At 56.1% G+C, this 21294-nt stretch overlaps 1 protein-coding gene across 13 annotated transcripts in view; it reads left to right on the plus strand.

Annotated features, from left to right (window-relative positions):
- Window positions 1-394: 394 nt before the first annotated feature.
- Window positions 395-21294, plus strand: part of PHRF1 (PHD and ring finger domains 1) — a 32063-nt gene continuing 11163 nt past the window's right edge. For 2 of the 13 annotated variants that reach the window (XR_011424169.1, XM_023654741.2), the window contains exons 1-9: window positions 409-527; window positions 4539-4654; window positions 5075-5182; window positions 9146-9360; window positions 12042-12125; window positions 14214-14332; window positions 18835-18932; window positions 19212-19387; window positions 20416-20545. Coding sequence is in view for 8 of the 13 variants with exons in the window: in XM_023654741.2 (XP_023510509.1) it covers window positions 4561-4654; window positions 5075-5182; window positions 9146-9360; window positions 12042-12125; window positions 14214-14332; window positions 18835-18932; window positions 19212-19387; window positions 20416-20545 (1024 nt within the window). In the remaining 5 variants the exon portion in view is untranslated. Of the gene's footprint in view, window positions 819-4538; window positions 4655-5074; window positions 5183-9145; window positions 9361-12041; window positions 12126-14213; window positions 18350-18834; window positions 18933-19211; window positions 19388-20415; window positions 20546-21294 lie in introns of all 13 variants that reach the window. The other 11 variants (XR_011424170.1, XM_023654745.2, XM_023654742.1 and 8 more) reach the window with 10 other exon arrangements.

The raw sequence follows: 21294 nt of genomic DNA on the forward strand, positions 1-21294 counted from the left end.
GCTGCTTCTCTGCGCTCTCGTCTTTCCCGGGTCCATCCTAATCAACGCTGACCAGTCCTCCCAGGCTCCTACCCCTCTCTATCCTCCCATCATAGCAGAGTCAGCTTCTCGCACACCACGCGGTGTAGGGATTCAGTGTCCTCTGTGTACTGTGTGTCTGCACCGACGCGACACGGGGCTGGGGTCTCGTCCTCGCTGCTCCCAGCACCCGGAGGAGACCGCACATAGGTGAGGGGAGACGGACGGCGCAGAGCTGCTCGTCCCAGAAGCCCACGCGGCCGCCCTCCGCAGTCCTCCGCGGCCGCCGGTGGGCTCCGAGCCGCTCGCGAGATGGGGGCTGGAGGGGCGGGGCGTGGCCACAGCGTGGGGCGTGGCCGTGGGTGTGGCCACAAGCGTGGGGGCGGGGCCAGGGCTGTGGGCGGGGCCCAGGTGAGCCGGGAGGCCGCGGACCGAGGGTGGACTGTACCAGCTCCCCGGCGGGGGAGGACGGCCGGAGCAGCCTACTGGCGGGGGCTTAGGTACTACAGGTGCGTCCAGGGAAGTGGTCTTCCTGGGCGGCGGTCCAGCATTAAACAGTGTTCCCGACGCGGAGAGCGGCGCCGTCCTCCACTTCAGGCCTTTCTTCCCCGTCCTGGTCCCGTGGTTCTCGCCAATGGGCGGGGCGGGAGGGCCCCGGAAACCGGCTCGTGCACTTCCGGGTCGGCGAGCGCGCGGCGGCGGCGGCGGCGGCAGCGACGGCTGGGCCTAGTCGTGGCTCTCGTTCGTGCGGCGGCGGTGGCCAGCGCCCGGGAGCGGTCGGCTGGGCGCCAAGTTCCCGGGTACGTGCTGGGGCCGCGCCCGCCCCGCGGTGCCCGCCGCACTCCGGCCTGGGGCCGCCCCGGGCGCCGCGCGCTTTGTCTGCGGCCTGCCCCGCGGTGCGAGGCCTGCCCGCACCCGCCCCGGGCAGGAGCGGCGGGGACGCCGGGCGGCGGGCGGGCGCGGAGAGCGGCCCAGGCGGCGGGCGGGGAGCGGCGGGGACCCGGGGCCGGCGCGGGGAGTCCTCGCACGAGGCTGGGAGGCCTGCAGGCAGGTTTCCGGGGTGGCTGCCTTCCTGTCCCCGGCGCCTCGTCCCGTGACACCGCGCCCCCTGTGCTGTCCCCGTCCCCTCTCTGCGAGCGAGGTGGGACCTTTTGCTAACTGTCCAGCTCCTGGCCGTCGTCGCTTTCATCTGTTTGCCTGTGTCTTGGCAGCCCCGTGAGGTTGACCGGCTGGTATCCTCTTCCTTAACTGATGTAGTCTTCGCAGCGAGCTCTGGGGAGGAGGTACCGTCCTTCCTGTTTTACAGATGAACCGCTTGGAGCCCAGAGAGCTTAAGTAGCTTGCCAATGTCACACAGCAGCTGAGTGTAGAGCCAGGGCACTGTGTTAACCAGGCCCTGATTCCTGGTCTACACTCTTTTTTGACAAGGCTCGTGTCACAGCATTGTGAGCTTTGGAGTTTATCTACCCTTCTTGTCTCTGCAACATTAGAGCGGTAATCTGCCTGGTGAGCCAAATTCTGGAGAGAACCTGAGGCTGAGGTGAGGTTAGACTTGGGTCCTGGCACACCTTCCCTCTCTCTGGACCACTTGGGTTTTTTTCTTATGGAAAGAACGTTGAGTCAGAATAACAGTAGCTGCACCTTCCAGTGCGATCTTTGCACCAGACCCATGGCAAGGTCCTGGCAGGGCGAGCCTGGCTTTCGTCCTCTCAGCAGCCCCCCGGCATGGACTCTTGGTGGCCTCTCAAAGGCCACTTTACAAAGACCTTTATCAGCTCTAGCTTTTTGGCTTCCCTTGCAGTTTACAGTTTCAAGGTCTCGTCACCTCTGTGGCAGATGATGAATAAAGAGTGACAGCACTGGCCCGGTGTGAGACGGTGGACCCGGCACCTTGCCCAGGGCCTGGCGATGAGCGCGCAGGTTCTGGTCCTGGCACAGTGGCCAGTTACCACACAAAAGACTCTTTTGGTTTAAGTTCCCCCCTAATCCCTCCAAATCTGGGGCTGAGCAGGAGAGCCGCAGACCACCGTCAGCACTGCCAAAGGCAGCCGGCAGCCTGGGGTGGGGACACACGTGTGGGCTTTCCTGCAGAAATGGCTTCCTGGCCTGTGATCTGGAACATTTGGGTGGAGAGGGAGATAGTGAATCCGGGCAGGCATGTCTGAGCTGGGGCTGCAGGTGGGGCCAGGAGGTCCCAAACTAGAGTCCCCATTAACACCGTGTTCTGACCACCTTGTTCATGAAAGGGAACGGTAGTGCTGGGGGTCCCTAGTGTGGTCTTGGTGTTTGCATAGCTGCCTGCTCTGGAAGACACCTTTGGTAGGGTTCTTTTCCTCGGGTGCTGCCAGCAGTGACTGTTGAGGGATGAGGCAGGGAGGGATGTGGCTCAGCCTCACATAATTGGGACTCTCCCGCCACCCTGGTGGAGGGGTGTAAGGAGGCTTTGGTACTCCCCAGCAAGGACCAGGCCCTCGGGACCTAACCCCACAGGTCTAGGCACTCACGGATTTCAGCTTCATTCCTGAGCTGGTATTTCTGGCAAGCCCCCAGGTGCCGTACCCCATCATGGCCTCACTGACCTCTTTGGGCAACTGTGAGGCAGGCCCTGCCACTGCCCCTTGCGTGCGGACCAAGGGAGAAACCAGGAGCTCTTTGTTCATGCTTTTGACCGTGCACATGTGACACTTGTCCTCAGGGTGAGGATGTGTGCCCAAGAACTGCCCCAGCTGTGCTCTCTTAGCTCCTAGGCGGCCTCGGAGGTTTACATCTTCTGGTGTCTGCAGTGTTCCCTGGCAGGTTCACATGTGTATTTGCTGCCGTGATGGGCCGTGTTTCCCCGGGACAGGAACTGTGCTGCATCCAGTAGGGGCAGGGGAGGTGTTGGAGCAGGCGTCCCAGGATCACCTGTGGAGTCCAGGGGACCGTCACAGGTCCTCTTACCTGAGTGCTGCAGCCACGGGAGAGGCGTCATCCTCCTGGACAGCTGTGGCACTGTCACCTCCGTCGGTCTGTGTGTCTTCAGGAGTCAAGGCCAGGACTTGGGTGCAGGAAAGGCAGGGTCCCTGCTCCATTGCTGAGTCACCAAGCAGTGGGGGTGCAGACTCTGAGTTGAGTGAGACTGTGGCTGATTTTCTTAACCTTGGGGCACTAGGTGGAAGAAAGGCAGTAGCCTTAAGGGGTTAATGATTCTACAGAGGCACCTCTCCATTTACTATGTCCAGGAAGAAGCAGCTTACGGCAGTTGACAATTTCGTCAAATTAACGTGCCCTTGCCATTTTAGAAAACATCATCCTGGAATCTGGGGTTTTGTGTGGGAAGCAAGGCACTCTGGGGTCTGAATCCTCCCCTAGCCCACTCAGGGGATTGGCTCTGAGAGCATGTGTACCACGGCCTTGGTGACAGCCCCTCCTGCGGCTGGCGTGATGTGTGTGAAGCTCGCAGTGCGAGGCACACAGCCTGTGGGAGAGGAGCCTGCGGGTGCAATCCAGAACTGAGAGCCTCGCCTGTCTCCTGGGCATGCCGCTGGCAGCCTGACCCGCCTTCCCCAGTTCTGCTTCGCCTCTCTGCCTTCTGGTCTCCCGTTGACCTCTTCCCTCCGACCATGGAGACTGGACTTGGTCACAAGCACGCTGTGCCTCTGAGCTACTCAGGGACTGACTCCCTGTGAGAGCTGTTTCCTCTAGGGGTCACCTGGGAAGGGAGAGGAGTAGCAGTGCTGAGAAAGAAACCCCTCTCTGGGGACCCAAGTGGGAGGCCCTGGTGGAGGGGGACTGTGTCTCCCTACATTCCTGAGGTCGTTTGTGTAGATCTGCCTTGTCCTTGCAGAGTAGGCAGGACAGGTGTCTTCACCTGGAGATAAGGAGCCCAAGAGTGGGTGGACATGGCAGCTGAAAGACAGAACCCCACCTCTGCTCCTCGCAGCCCCGTGCTGCTCCTGGGCAGTCAGAGCAACTCAGCCACGCCCCGTGGACACTTCCAGGGTGAGGTCAGAGAGGCTCAGGGCTCAGGTAGTGCTCACGGCCTCCCAGTGAGGGTCAGGTGAGCAGAGGCCAGGCTGGCCAGGCTTGGCTGAGAGTGACGTGTCGGGGGAGTGTAGGGAGAGGGCCCTGCTTGTCACTTAGGCCCTTCTGGCAACTACCCCATTGAAAGCCCAGCTTTCCCCGAGTGCATGATAAGCCAGTTTCATTCATGGGGGCATTGGGATTCCTTGGGAGTGTTGAGGTGTCACAGGTGCCTAATGAGCAAAAATGTCACTGGTCTGAGACTTAGGTTCATTGTAAGTTGAGATCTCACTTTGAATGTAGTTCTATAGGTGGGAATCGGTGTGTTTTCTTGTGTGTATGCACAGCTTTGTGACTGAGGTTGCTTCGAGTGTGTTATATCTCACAGCTTGGCCTCCTTGTCCTACAGATGGACGCTTAGCACCAGGGATATGATGTGTAGGGACTGACTGTCACTCTTTCAGACGGGAGCTTTGCAGCCTGGCACAGTTGGGAGTTACTTGACTGGTTTCTTTCAGAGCTGAACTCCAATGTCCAGCAATGGATGACGACAGCCTGGACGAGCTTGTGGACCGCAGCCCAGGGCCAGGTGGACACCCAGGACTCAGCTCTGCTGCCCTGGCCGGTGATACTGGTGAGCCGACCTCCTGCCCCTTCCACCCCGAGCTAGGGGGCAAGTGTTCCTTGCTTACGCCTCTCAGGAGCAGCGGGGGCCGCCTGTTGTCTGGGTTGTTGGCTCTTGGAAGCTGAGTTCTCTTTTGGGGCTTCTCTCCATGTGTTGCTTTTCAACTTTCCATCTTTTTAAAAGAATTATTCTTTGCTTTTAAATTGCAAAAGTAGTTCGTTCTTTTGTCTGATGTTTAAGACGAGCGATACCAAATGTAAGTAGAGCAAAAGGATGCTGCATTTCCCCAGCCCATCCAACCCCACCGCCGCTGGGAGCCCCTTTGGCAGGTGCCTTCTGAACACCTCTGTGCGTCCGCAGACCAACCCTCACTCTGCTGCCACGGCTCTGACGCTACCCTGGGCCTGTGTTTTCACCCTGTCGGTCTAGCAGACAGCAGTGACGGTAACAGTGAGGGCTTCGAGGATGACACGGGCAGTGAGCACAGCGATGGCACCGATGGAGAAGATGAGGAGGGGGACCTGGAAGACGGATCTGGTGAGAACATGTGCATTTGAGCGGCTTCTTTGCGTCTCCTCTCGCTGTGACAGTGACAGCTGTTTATAAAACGTCCTTGGTGAAATTTGTGGCCTGCCGAGGGGTGGGAAAAGTTGGGGAGAAAGCCTTTGCACAGTGGGCCTCGTCCAGCAGTCCCCTGCAGCAAGTCCTCATCTCCAGCCGGCACGATGGCTCACTTTTGTTGTAACTCTTCCTTTCCGAGTTCAGTTTGACAGCACGACTCGATAGTCTCTTCTCTGGTGACACAGGAGATTAAAATGTCTTAGAGCATGGAGCAGCACGGGCTGAGGTGTTTCCAGACTGGACTTCCTGGCAGAATGAGCAGAGGGTCTTGGTGAGCCCCTGCCCCAACGCCCCCCAGGTCCAGGACAGGCTTAGCATGATGCAGGGTCTGCCATGGCCAGAACCACCTGACCAGAACTCTGGGCAGGCAGGCAGCTCCATCCTGTGGCTCGTTCTCGCTCCTCTGACTGAAAGCCTTGAGAGAATTGGCAGATGCATGAAATGACTTCATTGAGAAATCCCAGCATGTTTGCTGGTCCTCGCTGGTGCCATTGAACTTCTATGCAGGGAACGGTGCTTCAAAGGGCAGGCAGTGCCGCCCGAGGGCCTTGCTGTTCCGCTCTGGGTGCACTCGCACTGCCTCCTTCCCTGTCCCTTCTGGCCACCCTGGCTGGTGTGAGGCCTGCAGGGTCCCCAGGCTGGACTGCCCTGTCCCAGCCCAGCTCTGGTCAGCTTCCTCAGAGGCCCTCTACCGATAGGGTGCAGACTTTGGAAGTTTGGCTCATCACTGCTTTCTTTCTGATGTAGTTGTCGGGCCAGCAGATGCGTGGTCCTGAAGCATCTGCCGTGGTCTATTTGTTGGTCTTTCAAGCTCTCTAGTTACCAACATTAGAATGTTCCAGAAAGGTAACCCCTCATATTTGGGACACTGCTCATGAAGGAACAAGATTGATACAACGTGAGTAGTGTGAGTTTGCAGCTTTGTGTGTGTTGGCGACATATTCTTCCAGAGTTAGATTTTGAATGCTGAACAGGGGCATGAGATTCTGTCTTGAGTTTGCAGGTCACAAATATGGCTCTTCTGCTGTTTCCCAGGATGGAGCTGGGCGGTAGGCTAACCTGCACTTGGCGTTGACAGGGCTGAAAGCAGAGGACCTTGGGTCCTGTCAATTCATCCCTTAAGCAGAGGTTGGAGGCCTGTTGGATGCCAGAGAGTCAGGGCAGGCTGGAGGGAGGGCGGGAGCTGGCTCAGCCAGGTCCTTGCTGCCCCTGAGCTCACCATCCAGCAGCAAAGATAGTGGCATAAGGAAGCAGTTATGGTTCAGGGTAATGTATGCCAAGAGTGGTTGCACAGGGGCGTCGCAGGAAGGGGAAGGGCTCTGTGGACCTGAGGTGGTAAGGAGAAGCTTCCAGAGAAAGGCACATCTAAGCTGCGATCTGAAGGACAGCAGGAGTTAGCCAGGCAGTGGTGGACATGGGTCAGGGTTAGAGTGCTGTGAAGGGACAGTTGGCACACAGCCGAGTGCCCAGGGGGGAAGGAGACATGGGCACATGGCCTGCGGATATGAGGAGGCACCTCATGAAGGAAGGCACTGCAGGGGCGCTGCTCATGGCGTCGGGTATGTAACCTTTCTAGCACGCTCCCAGCACCAGTCTTTGAGACAGGTGACAAAGTAGCTATGTCTCTTTTGTTGTAAGTGCCGGCAAATTGATTCTGACGCCTGGCGCCCCTGTGGACAGCAGAGTGGAACCTGCCCAGTGTTCTGGCCTGTCCTCTCACCTTCCGGCGCTCTATCAGACAAGGCTGCACTGCTATGCACAGGGTTTTCGTGGCCAATTTTTTCAGAACCGGGTGGCCAAATCCTTCTTCCAAGTCTGTGTAGTCTGGAAGCTCCTCTGAAAACCTGCTCACCGTGGCTGACACTGGTGGTACTTGACATACCAGTGTCTTAGCTTTTAGCATCACAGCAACACGCAGCCATCACAGTATGACAACGACAGACCAGTGGTGTGATTCACTGACCAGGAAACAAACCTGGACTGCAGCGATGTGAGCACCAAATCTTAACCACTCGTCCCTGGCGCTGGCCTGTCTCTGGCTGGTGGGCGGTGAGTTAGATGCGGAGTGAGTGTCTCTGGGGCGTTGCTGCATCCCCGCAGGCCTGGTACCTCCAGGTCCCCCTTCTTACAGCAGTCCTCTCAACTCATCCTGCTGTTTTTCTGCCCTAGTATTTATTCCTGAAAATCACTCGCTTGTATTGCTCTTCGCTGAGTCTCGGACTTTAGATACCACCTGGGCGCGCGCACATTCCGCAGGGAGCTCGCTCATGGCTGGTCTCACCAGCAGCCCTTCCCTGCTCAGCCTTGTCTTGATGGCAGGCCTTCGTTCACCTCCATCTCCTTCCAGTGTGGTCATCGTGGGAGCTGTTCCCTTCTTGGAGACCCTGCCCTCATCTGCACTGGAGTTTCGAGGTCCGCCGCCAGCTGCCACGCCAGGCTGGTGCCCTCATCTGCACCTTCCTTGGCTTGGTCCCTTGTCTAGTCTGGGCTGACTTCAGCAGCCACTGAGAGGGTAGGGAACGTAGGTGGCTCAGGGCCTTCGTCTTTATCCACCCACCTGTGCCATTGGTGCTCAGTGTTCCTCAGAGACTTCAAAGGCATTGCTTTGTGGGCAGAGGCCCTGCAGAGGAGTCAGGTGGCCCTCAGATGGCCAGTTGTCTGCCTTTCCTTCTGTTCTTGAGCCTTCCATAGGAAGAATCAGATCATCTGGCCTCTACCTTCTTCTGCCTCCATGGCCCTTAGCAAAGCAGGGAAGCTGAACAAAGTCAGTTGTCATTCTGCTTTCCGCTTGCTGTCTTCAGGATTCTGTGGACACCAGTTTTATTGGTTTTCTCTTGCTGTGTGACAAATTGCCACAAATATGGCAGCTTAGAACAGCACGCTCATTATGTCAGTGTTTCCATGGTCAGCAGTCCAGGTACAGGCTGCTGGTCCTCTGCCCTGGTCTCAGCTGGCTGCTCCTCCACGGTCCTACTTATTGGCAGAATTCGAATCCTTGCGGGTGTAGGGTTGAAGTCCTGTCTTCTGGGTGGCTGTCGATGGGGACCATCCTCCGCTCCTAGAGGTTCCCCTCAGTCAGCAGTTCATACCAGCTGTTTGCTCTCTCCTGCCCTAGCAGGAGCGCATCCCTCTGAGTCCCTCTCTGTAGCCAGCCGGAGACAGCTGTGCTTCTGAGGAGCTCGCCTGGCTAGGCGGAGCCGGCGTGGATGATCTCCGTCTGCAATGTAGCAGCAGGGTCATGGACGCTAGCCCATTATCGAGACTGATCCTGCCACACCTCTAGTCTGCCTCTACCATCCATATGAACTTGTATTTTTGTTGCAGTGGAGTTTGGGCCAGAGAGAAACTCAGTGCACACGTGTTGACTCCACCATGTTGGTCTGCAAACATCTCCCGACTTTTCTGCTGGTCAGGCCCCAGCCTCCAAACTTCTCAGAAATGGATCAGAACTGTGGGGGCCAAATTGCCTAGTTGGGAATCTACGTCCTAAAATAAAGGAAAATAAGAGATCTACGAGGGAGGTCTTTCTGAAGGCAGATGGTTCATTGACACCACATCTTGAGAAGGGTGTTGCGAGTGCATGGGCCATGGTGGCCGCTGTCCTGAGCAGGCCTTCAATTCACCCAAGCGTCTGAGATGTAGGCTGGCCCCTGGGGGCTGCCCTACCTCCAAGGCGGGGGCTTGAGGACCTCCTGTTGTTGCTCAGCCAGTGTTGCGTCCCCTTAGCTTGGAAGCAGCTTCAGGTGAAGTGCCGGTGACAGCCACACCTGGTGGGGCTGTGGGAGGAGGGGATTTGGGAGTGTGCCTTCTTGAGTGCAGCTGCAGCCTTCTGTTTCCAGTGCTGCCATTCACGAAGTTACAATGTTTCTCTTTCCCAAGGTTCCGAAGATTCCGAAGACGATGACGATGACGTGGAAGCATTAGTGGCAGTAGCGGATACTCAGGGGGAGCTGGAAGCCGATGACATATTTAATTCTGATGATGATTCCGAGAGCTGCCCAATTTGTCTCAATGCTTTCAGGGACCAGGCTGTGGGGACACCAGAGAACTGTGCCCATTACTTCTGCCTGGACTGTATCATGGAATGGTCCAAGGTGAGGTGGCTTCTGTTTAGGCTTCTTCCTCCCTTGAAGATGGCCCCTTTCTGTTTGTAAGTGCCCAGCCTGAGCCCAGCCTCTTGCTGGATCTGCTTCTCTGCTCTGCCGCAGAAGTTGGAGCTGCAGGGTCGAGTTCTAGCTTGGTCTTTGCTTCGCTCCACGCAGTTGGCTCTCGGAGTTGTTGGTGGAGCTCCCTGTGGGGTGTGTGCTCCTGGAGCACTGGATGAGGAGGCAAGAGAGAAGGGAGTTATTTATGGGCCGCTGTTCCCCAGAGACCTGGCTGCTGAAATCCTGAATGACCTGGGGGTGATGTGCAGCCAGCAGAGTCACCCCGGGTGCGGCATGCGGTGGCCCTGCACAGCGGGATCATCTGAGCACGGAGAGTGTGAGTCATTCAGCACTGAGTCATGATAACCAGCAAAGAAAGGGACCGCCCTGAAAACCGACGAAGGAATTCACCAGAAACACGCGATATATTTCATGAACTTTCAAAGCAATACCCACCGTCCAAGTTTTTACACTCTTTATCATGAAAAATTTCAAAGAAGTAGAATAGTGCAAGAAGGAGGGATGCAGACCCCTGTGCTCATCACCATCTTCGAGGACCATGAACTTTGCCTTTCTTATTTTCTCTCATCCTTCCCCCCATCTGTCACTTTACCAACATGGAGACTGTGTGACAGTGACAGATCCCCACACCGTCATCTCCCCCAGCGAGATTGATAGTAACAGTCCAGCCTCTGACACCAGCCCTGCCTGCCTCTGGGTTCCCAGGTGGCTCAGAAGCATCCTGTGTGGTGAGCTTGTTGGAACCGGGCCGTCCTCGGGGCCGTGTGGCTGCCGGCTGCTGGTCGCCGTGGTGTCGTTTGAGGTGTCTCTCTGCCTCTCATACTTCCTGTTCCTGTTCTCTGGTGGTAGATCTACAGCCCAGATTAGATTCAGGTTTAGACTTAGGGGGCAAGCGAAACCTTTGTTTAAACTGAGGAAAGCAACAGGTGTTTGCTCTCTACTTTCTAGTCCATGTTATATCGGATTAATAGAAGGAGAAAATAAAGGCGTAAGTATTAGGTAGAAAAAGGGATTATTTGCAAGTGATGTTTATTAACATAGATGTTTTACAAATGAACTGTTGGAATGTTAAGTTCGGCAAAATTGCTGGATACAAGGTTAACAAAGATTAAAAATCATAGTGTATTTATAAATAAGTCATAAAAAGATGTGTAAGGCATTTAAAGAGCTTTTCTAGAACATTTGAAACCAAATGAAGAAAGACCACTTCCTGAAAGGGAAATCTCATTCCAGAGGTGGCGGTGGTGATGCAAACTTACCAAACCCTAAGTGGAGTGTCCAGAGCGCTGGATTGTGAAATCCATATAGGAGCGAGAGAAGATACCAAGAATTGCCAAGCTAGTTTTGAAAAAGGCAGAAATCCCAAGAGTGGCAGAGGGCCTGAAGAGACGGGCGCACCCTGTGGATGGCAGACAGTCTCATGCTGGGAGAGGGTGCTCTTCTGTGAACGTGTGTGAGGCAGAGAAAAAGCGGGCCTGGCTCACACCACACGCACACACAGTGCCACATGGATTCAAGATGGGAGCTTGGAGAGCAATACTGCAGAGCCTCAGAAGAAAACACAGGCAGCTGTGGGAGGACAGGGAAGGACTCGTAACGAGGCGCATGGACGAAGGAGAGAAGATCTGCAAACGGGCCGGGCGTGCAGGGCCCTCAGGGAGGAGACACCGCGGCCAGAAGGCTCAGAGGGAAGGCTGAGCTCACGGTGTGTGGGGAGGCTGGGAGCCCCCGGCCTTCTCAGACTACAGGGAGCAACACGTCCAACCACAAGTTAGTGCACCATTACCCTGTGAGCAACAAAAGGAACGAAAGTCCGTCCGCCCAGGCTCGTCCCAGACGTGCACAGCAGCTCCACTTCAGCCCAACCGGAAACAGCCGGGAACAGATAGCCCCGGGGACCTGCCTGATGGTGAAGAGCACTGGGTTCAGCCAGAGCCCCAGGCTGAGGCCGAGGTGCCCGGAAGCCCAGAGCAGCAGAACAGGGGCTGGTGGGAAGGGGAGGGGACCAGGGGGCTTGGTGGTCGCTACACGGGGTATAAGCCTGTCAGAACTTATTGAATCACACGGGTAGGACGAGCGCATCTTATTGTATACAGTATATCTAACAAAGGCAGTTTAAAACTAAGAACTTACATCTGTCAAAACACTGTTGATAAAGGCACGAAGAAAATACTTGTGTCCATCTGATGAGTATCCTCACCATGTAGAGAAATCCTCAAAATTTGCTAGGAAATGTCAAACAGTCTCATGGGAAAATGGGCAAAGGATGTGAACAGAGGCCCACAGAGGAGGAGCCTGGCATGGCCAGTGACCCGGCTGGCCGTCTCCCGCCTTCATTTCTCTCAGCACTCCCCATTGACAGGCCCCATGCGTGTCTGCACGCCCTGCTTCTCTCGCCTCCTTTTCCAGGAGAGAGGATCCACGAGGCAGGGGTCCTGTCCCATCTCTTCTCTGCTGTGTCCCAAGCAGCTGATCACAGGGCCTGACACACAGGCATTCAGTAAATACTCAATTTTCATGTCAGGGATTGTTGACTTCTTTACTTTGAGTATGGTGTTAATAGTGAAAGTGATTCTATGAGATTCTGATGCAATCTTTATTTCTTGCAGAATGCCAATTCCTGTCCAGTTGATCGGACTATATTTAAATGTATTTGTATTCGAGCTCAGTTTGGTGGTAAAATTTTGAAGAAGGTAAGTGTGGATGCTGTGTGGAGACCCCCCTCACACCCCCGCTACATTCCTTGCACTGTTGCCTGTCTCATGGGAAAACATCCTTTCAGGAGTGGGTTTACTTTCCTGAAACGAGTCAGTGTTGGTTAAATGTGTGTTAGAATGTGCTAAAATGGCGTTTGCAGGCCTGAGCGTGGAGCCCAGTGCTGGAGGGGCAGCCTGCCCACCCGGCCCTGCCTGTTCTGGGTGGGTAGGCAGGCGGGGAATCGAGGGGTGGCACTGGTGTGGGCTCTCTCTCAGACTTCCTTTCTCCGCTCCACACGCCTTTTCTGCATCTCAGAGCCTGTCTCTTCTCAAGCCACAGCAGCCATGGGGCCCAGGGAAGGTCTGGGTAGAGCCCAGACCTTGGAGAGGAGGCCAGTTCTCTTGGGACCAGATTTCTTAAAGTACCTGGCAGGAGCATTTGCCATGAGGGCTAAGAAGAGGAAGGGTTTTCATCTGCTCTTCAGTGATTGCTTTTGCTTATCTGCTGTTCAGAGACTTGAAAGGCCTCCACACGTCTTCTGTGGTGGAGGAGTAGCCTTAGAAGACTCAGGGAGACAGCCTTCGCCTTCGATCTTCTGAAGATTCTTACAGCTGTAGGGCTGCTTTTTATTTACCTAGACACAGAGCCGTAGCCCCGGGACTCTGGGCCCGCTGCATGCAAATTTCTCCCGGAGACCAGCTGTGCTGGGCTGTGCTGACTCAGGCCTCCTGCCTCCTCCTCACACTCGTCTTCCCTGGAGCCCCAGGCCTGCGCCGAGGCCTCGGGGTGTGTTGGCAGTCACCACGAAGGCAGTCCTCATTCATGTGGAAGGTCTGCCCACTGAGTCTGTGGATCCTGAGCTCCACTCTAGGCGTGCAGAGAGTCCTGTGACGCATGAGCTAGTCCAGTTGGAGGAAAAGATCAGAGAGTGCCTCCAGGTCCAGCACAGAGTGGGGGTTGGCAGGAGGACCCTGTGTCCCCACCTGGTGCTAGAGTAAGAGCAGAGAGCTTGGCTGGGGCACGTCATCTGGGGGAGGGGGTTGCTGAGGAAGTGAAGAGCAGAGGTTCTGTTCCCCAGGGTGGAGGTGGGGGCGAGGAGACGCAGGTCGCAGGTGGCGGCTCATTTGGAGAGGGCGTGCCCACAGGCCTTGCACGTGTTGAGGCTGAGTAAATTGCAGCCTAATTAATTTTGTCCCTGAGACTACCTGTAAAATGGGGAGTTCTCAGTGTGTAGCCGTGACTGGTCAGGGGCAGCAGGCCTGTAAAGTGAGGGGTTCTCAGTATGTAGCCATGACCGGCCAGGGGCAGCAGGCCTGTAAAGTGGGGGGTTCTCAGTGCGTAGCCGTGACTGGTCAGGGGCAGCAGGCCTGTAAAGTGGGGGGTTCTCAGTATGTAGCCATGACCGGCCAGGGGCAGCAGGCCTGTAAAGTGAGGGGTTCTCAGTGCGTAGCCGTGACTGGTCAGGGGCAGCAGGCCTGTAAAGTGGGGGGTTCTCAGTATGTAGCCGTGACTGGTCAGGGGCAGCAGGCCTGTAAAGTGGGGGGTTCTCAGTATGTAGCCGTGACTGGTCAGGGGCAGCAGGCCTGTAAAGTGGGGGGTTCTCAGTATGTAGCCGTGACCGGCCAGGGGCAGCAGCACATTTGACTGTCATTTTTCAGAGTTATGTTTCCATGTCTTTGCTTGATTATGTGACAGTTTTGAGAGATTAACAGCCCGCGACCTGAATTTGCTTTGCTGTCTGTAACTCAGGGTGCCTGTCCCGTGAAGCCTGTTGCACAGAGTGCATGGAGCCGGCTCCCGTCTGGCCTCAGTGCCCCGCGTGGTCACGTGCTCACTCTGCTTCCATGAGTCATACACTGTTTTCTGTTGAATTATTTTTTTCTCTTGGTTAACTATCCTGAAACAGTCAGGAGAAGGAAAGTCACTGTCTGCCTGTGAATTCAGAACCTCTGGGCCTGTGGAGCCCCAGTCGATTTTAAGAAGTTGATTGGTCTGCTCTGGATCAACTGCGCATTGTGACATGTGGGGGCTCTGGGCTCGGGGTGTCATTCGCCGTGTGATCAGCAGTGCTCTTCTGCCTTCAGATTCCAGTGGAGGATGCCCGAGCTGGAGAGGACGAAGAGGAAGACCCCACCTTCTGTGAGGTGTGTGGCAGGAGTGACCGGGAGGACCGGCTGCTCCTCTGTGATGGCTGTGACGCCGGGTAAGTGTGGGGCCCCTGCTGGCCCGTCCATGGTGGCACTCCTTACTGGAGCTTGAGAGGCAGATGGAGGCATTGTCTACTGCCCTTCGTCCCTGACCTGTAGGAAGTCAGTCTGTGAACTGCTGAGCCAGCCTCTGAGACTGGATTTTAATTACCCCGTTAGAGGGAAGTCCCACAGGCCTGCTGCTGTTCCATGCTCATCCCCACAGGTGTGCACTGCTGTGCTCGGTGATGCAAGGGCCCCACACTCGGTGGTGCGCCCACCTGTCCCCAGTGCGCTGGCTTCATCACATCGTTATCAGCAGCCAGCAGGCACCACAGGCTCTTTTCACTGTTGCTGTTCAGACCCTCCACCTGTTCCCTCCCCAAAGTATTCCCAGCTCCTCACAGAGACGCACATGATACATCAAGACAAAAAGAAAGGCGAGGTCACAGGAGAAATCGGGGATATGGGGCTGGCCCGCAGGCCTTCTGTGAGGCCTGGCTCCGGTGGGAGGAGGGGCCTGTGACTGTGTCCGCCAACGCTTGTCTCCCTCGGACCTGCTTCCCAGCCACACTGCCGGTGACCCCTGCGTCCAGCAGTCCTTGGGAGCCTGGTATTGTCATCCCACAGTGACTGCTTTGTCTCCTGATTTCGGTTAGGCCCTCTTCCATGAGCCCATCTCAGGAGTTTTTCTGCTGTAAAACTGTGGTGAGAGGATTGTGGAAACCGTCCCCTTGGGACATGCACCCCAACAGGTAGTGAAGGAATCCAGTGAGGCTGGTAGATCTGAAACTTTCTCTTGGCAAAAACTAGCAGTTCTGAGGGCTGGGCTGTGAGGTAGCAAGAGGCAGGAAGGCGTGAGCCCCGGTGTCTGGGCGCCGGCCATGGGGGACGGGTGCCCGTGGAAGCACAAGTCTGCTCCACTACAGACGGTCCCCGCCTTGGCTTGGCCCCCTGACCAGGGCCTGCTCGCCTGTGACCTGCACTGTGGGTCACTGGCTCACTCCCCTGGCTGTGTGTTTGCGATTGGCATTTATCTTCCTAACACCCTGTTTCATCCGTCCGCCCTCCCCAGAGCCTGTGGCAAGGAATCCTGACCTCTTGCTCTGGATTTCAGGGGCCTTAGCAGCATCTCCCACCTTCTGTTCTTGCCCCAACCCTCTGGGCTCACACATTCCTTGTCCTCCCTCTTTTCTCACAGTCTTAGTTTGCACCCACATTTTGTGAATGCTCAACCTTGGCGATCTTGGCTTCTTAGGATTCCTACAGGTTGCCATGTCTACTATTGCCCCCTTAGCACGTTGTCGCTGTGAGTCTGGAGGACAGGAGTGGTGCCTTGGGGGTCCCCAGCCCTGTGAGTCCAGTGCTCTGTTGCTTGCCGTTGCTGTGCTTCGTGACTGAGAGTAGGAGGCTAAGTATGGTCTCATGGGGACACAGGGCTGAGAGGACACGGGGCTTAGCACTCAGAACACTGCTCACACACAAAATGCATCCTTCCGTGTTGTGGCCACTCTGGACATGCGAAGGGAGAGCCTGGAACAGCTGGACGCTGCAGGAGAGGCCACACGTGGTGGGAAGGAGAGACCTGGTCCCCACCCCTGCGTGGCCCTCATTGTTGGCCCTGCCTTCGCACCCCCCGCTCCCATGAACTTGTGTGCCTTCTGGTGGCTCTGGGGCAGCCTGTGGGCCAGGGTGAGGCTGTTGGAGCTTTCGCTCAAAAAGCCTAGTTTTTTCCTTATGCTTTTAAATCAAGCCTACAATTCTTACTTCTGTTAATTCTTGACATCCAGGTCTGTTTTTAATTCTATTAACTTTTTTTTTTTTTTTACAAGATTTTATTTTTCCTATTTCTCCCCAAACCCCCCTGGTACATAGCTGTATATTTTTAGTTGTGGGTCCTTCTAGTTGTGGCCTCAGTGTGGCCTGATGAGTGGTGCCATGTCCACGCCCAGGATCCAAACCGGTGAAACCCTGGGCCACCGAAGCAGAGCGCACGAACTTAACCACTCAGCCACAGGGCCGGCCCCTAATTCTATTAACTTTTAACAGTGACTCTTGAGGACTTTTACAGCTTCATTAAATATTTTTTGCTGTTGTAAAATACATTTGTAAATACATTGACTTTTTTTATGTGCCTGAATTATTTAACAGATGAAACAAGTACATAAAAATCCTGATGGATCTAAAACATTAAAACTGATAAATATAGTGATTCTTAGACTTCTGAACATCCTCACACTCTTAATATTTGCAGTCTGCTAAATTTTCTTACAGTTAAGTCTTTCAACTTAAAAATCACAAGTCTAAAATTACTTCATTGACTCATTTTAAAATGGAATCACAAGGCTATCTGAAGACCCATAAATATGCCAGATTCTTTCACTGTTACATGAATAAAATACAGATTATTTCTTTCCTTCTTTTTTTTTTTTTTTTTTGAGGAAAATTAGCCCTGAGCTAACTACTGCCAGTCCTCCTCTTTTTTGCTGAGGAGGCCTGGCCCTGAGCTAACATCTGTGCCCATCTTCCTCTACTTTATATGTGGGACGCCTACCACAGCATGGTGTTCCAAGTGGTGCCATGTCCGCATCCGGGATCCGAACTGGCGAACCCCGGGCCCCTGAGAATCGGAACGTGCAAACTTAAGCACTGTGCCACCAGGCCAGCCCAGATTATTTCTGACTTTTTAAAAGTTTAGAATCTAGTTTAAAGATGTGTATTCACTAGGGAGATAGTTCAGGACCTCACCATGCCATGCAGCTGTGGCTGTCCCCGTTGCGTAGGAGGTTGGTTCCGGGCCGGCTGGGCCCCGGCAGAGTGGGGTGCTCTGCATGAGCACTGTGAGCCCTGTCCTGGTGACCAGTCTCGCGCTCCCCCACATTTGAGTCCACAGCCAGTCTCCTTCTGGAGTGACCTACAGTCGGCACAGACTGGCCGGGCTGGGTGCCTGTCACGTGCCCTGGTGGCCTCTGCTGGAAGCCCTGAAGCTCGGTGTGGGAACGTCGGTTGAACTATGTTGGGTCCTTGGAGTGCTTTGTAAGAAGCAACTGCTCAGTTCTTGACTTTGTTCCTGAGACCACATAGGGAGGACCTTCTCAGGCTGGAATCTACTTGGGGTTCTGGCGCGCTCCCCAGTATTTGCGCTGGCCTAGGCTTCCTGGCTTGTGTTCCAGGAGGAGTCGCCTCTCCCCACATCCATTCCCCCTGGTTCTGCTGAGGTCCCAGCAAGGAGTTCATGGGGGTGGGGTCCCCTCTGTGTCTTGGGATCGTCAGGCCTTTCAGCACCGAATGTAGTCCATGGTTATTAAGCTGGATTGAACTGGGGCTCGAGTGTAGTCCGTGGTTATTAAGCTGGATTGAACTGGGGCTCAAGTGTAGTCCGTGGTTATTAAGCTGGATTGAACTGGGGCTCGAGTGTAGTCCGTGGTTATTAAGCTGGATTGAACTGGGGCTCGAGTGTAGTCCGTGCTTATTAAGCTGGATTGAGCTGGGACTGGGGTCTTCAGGGGGTTTAGCGTGGTGTCCATGTTGGGTTTTGCCTGGCTCAGGGCTCTCTGCAGTCTTGGGATGAAGTTTGGAGAATCTGGCACAGACAGCCCATGCCCGCGGTGGCTCCTCTCAGACTTTGCTGGAGGACTGGTTAGAAACCACTAGCAGATAACGCGCGTCAGGCCATTCCTACTTCCCTGCAGCAAACATCTTTCTCCCTCATTAGCTCCCTAGACTGGGTGGTGAAGTGTGGGTGCCAGTGCTTGACACTGCTGGGCGCCCTGAGTGCTGGTGGGCCAGGGAGGAGGGGAGCTTATCAGAGACCACTGCCCAGGGGATGGTGGGCGCACAGCACCTGCCCCAATCGGAAGTTACAGAGCCACCCTGGGCCGCACTCCCGCTTTCTTAGCTCAATCCCTTGGTGTGGTATGGCTCCTGTGGAGAGTCTGCAGGCCGTGAGGACCCTCTTCAGAGGGCAGAGATGCCCGAAGCTTGCAGTGGCAGACTGTCCACCTGGCCTGCCAGTGGGAAGGACTACGGGAAAGGTAGGGAGAAGGGTCTCAAGTTCGAAGTGCATAGACCTCTGAGCAGGCCGGCGGGCACCGCCATGTCCTCTGGGTGGGATGTTGGAGTCGGCTTGGGGGAAGCCTGCGGGACTGGCAGGTCGCAGTCTGGCAAAGGCTCTTCCTGGCTGCTGTCAGCGCGTTCTTGCTGTCCTCACTGGCTTTCCTCTCACTGGGATAGGGAGCCCTGTGTCCCCCCAAACTCTTCCAGGGATCCCAGTACATAGATCAGGGCCCCACCTTCATGACCTTGTTGAACCTCCTAATCGCCTTCCTCAAAGGCCCTGTCTGCACATGCAGTCACTTTGGGCTTTAGGGCTTCAGCATATGGCTTTGAGGGGACACAGTTCAGTCCACGGCAGGGCACAGTGCAGCCTTGGGCGCATTTGAAGGTCTGCTTTGTGGCTCTTGGGTTGCGACAGTGAGGCAGGGGACGCCTGTGTGACTGGCACCGTCTCTACCTGTAGGTACCACATGGAGTGTTTGGACCCCCCTCTCCAGGAGGTGCCAGTGGACGAGTGGTTCTGTCCGGAGTGTGCTGCCCCTGGAGCTGCCCCTGCCGCCGGTATGCCCTGCCTCCCTCTCAGGCTGAGCGCCCCGAGGAGGCCGGGGCGGGCCTTATTGTCTCATGGGGAGAACTTCTAGGGCTTTCCGTCAGGGGGATGGCTTTTTGTTGCGCTGCTGGGTGGGAGCTGGAGGAGCACAACTGATCCCAGCTGCGTTTTGGTTCAGCTGGTTCAGGGCTTCCGGCCCTGAAGGTCTGGAGGCCCAGGCTCCAGGGAGACCCTCTGCGTCCTGTCACTCAGAGGGCATGCACATCAGCCCCAGACTTTTTTCTTCCAAGATGCGGGTCCTGTGAGTGAGGAGGAGGTCTCCTTGCTCTTGGCCGATGTGGTGCCCACCACCAGCCGACTTCGGCCTCGAGCAGGGAGGACCCGGGCCATCGCCAGGACACGGCAGAGTGAGAGAGTCCGAGCGACCGTGAACCGGAACCGGATCTCCACCGCCAGGAGGATCCAGGTAGGTGTGCGTGACACTATGGCCGCCCACAGGTACTGCAGGCCGCTCCTGGCTTGGCTCTTCTGGTGGCTGCACCCTGTCCTGCTGCGCCTCAGCTGCCTGATTGCTGGGCAGTGGGTGCATAGGAGGGCGTTGTCAGCAGTGCCGGGTAGTCAGGCCTGACCTGTGGTGGAGGGGCCAAGGCATGGTTGGTGACTGGGTCCCTCTAGGCCCCATTTGAGCTCCCTCAGTCTCCCTCCAGGTCTGCGCACCGTACCTGGGAGTGACCTGGTGCTGCTGCTCCTATGGCTCACTGTTAGATGCACACTCCTGTGTGTTTCCTGCAGGCGGCTGTGCAGTGAGGGGCAACGGGCATTGCTTTTCTACAGTCTGGGTGTTAGTCCATGGGAAGCCTGACACAGAACTGAGAATGGGTTGAGAAGACCGTGGGGACTCAGGCCCTGGTACCCCCATCACAGACACCCTCCCACCACCTGGGTTCCCAAAGCAGACGGTTCTGCCCCGCATCCCCCTCGTCCTTGGGTTACTGTTTCCTCCCGTCCCTTGAATGGACTCCTCTCTGCTCCAGCCACCCACCCCACCCCCACCCCCTCGGCTGTGCCGTGTACGCCTCTGCTCCGCACCCGGCGGCCTGGGCCTGGCAGCTCCCTCCACTCGCGCCTGGGGCTCTGCTTGCTCCTTCTCGTGGCTTGCCGGCCCTGCTCATCCTCCATTGTCACCCTGAACTCTCTTCTCCAGAGGTCTTCCCAGACCCCCTTCCCCCTTGCCCATCTTCAGGGCCTGAGCTGCCCTTGGGAAGCACTTGGCACTTTGTCTGCTGGAAGCAAGAGTGCGGTGCCAGCCTGGCCTGCTGCTGCCAGGCCGAGGGCCGCCAGCTTCTGGGGTTGGCTTGGCGGGGAGCTGAGGGCTCCCTCAAGGGGTCTGAGGTGGTGCCGGCCTCCGCAGTAGCCCTGCCTGGGGTCCTCCCTGTGGAAAGGGCGGGGTACGAGAAGCCACCCCACTGACCAGTGCTGCCCCCTGCTGTGTAGCACGTCCCAAGGTACCTCATGTCTTCCCTGCTTGACGAGACCATCGAAACCGTCGCCGCGGGTCTGAGCACTGCCGTGTATCAGCACCCCCTGACTCCTCGAGCCCCCGCCAAACGGAGAAGGAAAAGAGGTACGTCTGGGCACAGTGGCCTGGGCTGTGTCCCTGACAGCGGCAGGCCAGGTGCTCATCCCTACCAACAGCTGCGCCAGAGTGCAGCTAGTGGTCGGCTCCAGTTCTGCAGCCTCATTTTCTCAGGGAGCCGAAAATCCCACGCAGAAGCCCCTCGCGGCCAGGCGGATCTGGTCTGGTTTATCCCTGTAAATACCCCCAGGGCAGTGTTGTCTGTGCAGCAGCACCCTCTGCCTGTGTGTCAGGGTGACACTGGCCTCCCTGAATCGTGAGGACTGTTCTGGAGGACTTGGTGGAACAATTGCCGGGTTTCTTTTCCTAACGTGACGAAGCGCCCGTGTTGCCCGGGCCGAGCTCGTCCCTGTGGGCATGGTTGAAGTGGTGACTCAGAGTCCTTGCTGGTACAGTTACTCAGGTTTCCTAGTGCTGTTCTGTGTTAGTCTCAGCGACTGCGTCCCTAGAAGTTCTGTTCTTCCCTGGGAAGGAATAGGTGTCTAGGGAGGATGCATCTTGTTCCTCATCACGCCTTCATCCCACTTTCACACTGCTGGCCACTTCTAGCTCCGGTTCCAGCTGTCTGCCTTAGTTGGCTTTCTGTTCTGAGGAGGAGCTTTCCCTCTCCCCTCGGTTGTTCACTGAAATCAGCCTGGACTCATGGATTCCTGTTTTATTCAGTGGGTTACAATCTCTGCTCTTTTAAAAACCACCTGTATTGAGTTGTGTACATGTACAGTACAATGAGTCTGTAC

The sequence above is a fragment of the Equus caballus genome, chromosome 12 (assembly GCF_041296265.1).
Source record: "Equus caballus isolate H_3958 breed thoroughbred chromosome 12, TB-T2T, whole genome shotgun sequence".
In the NCBI taxonomy this organism is placed as follows: Eukaryota; Metazoa; Chordata; class Mammalia; order Perissodactyla; family Equidae; genus Equus; species Equus caballus.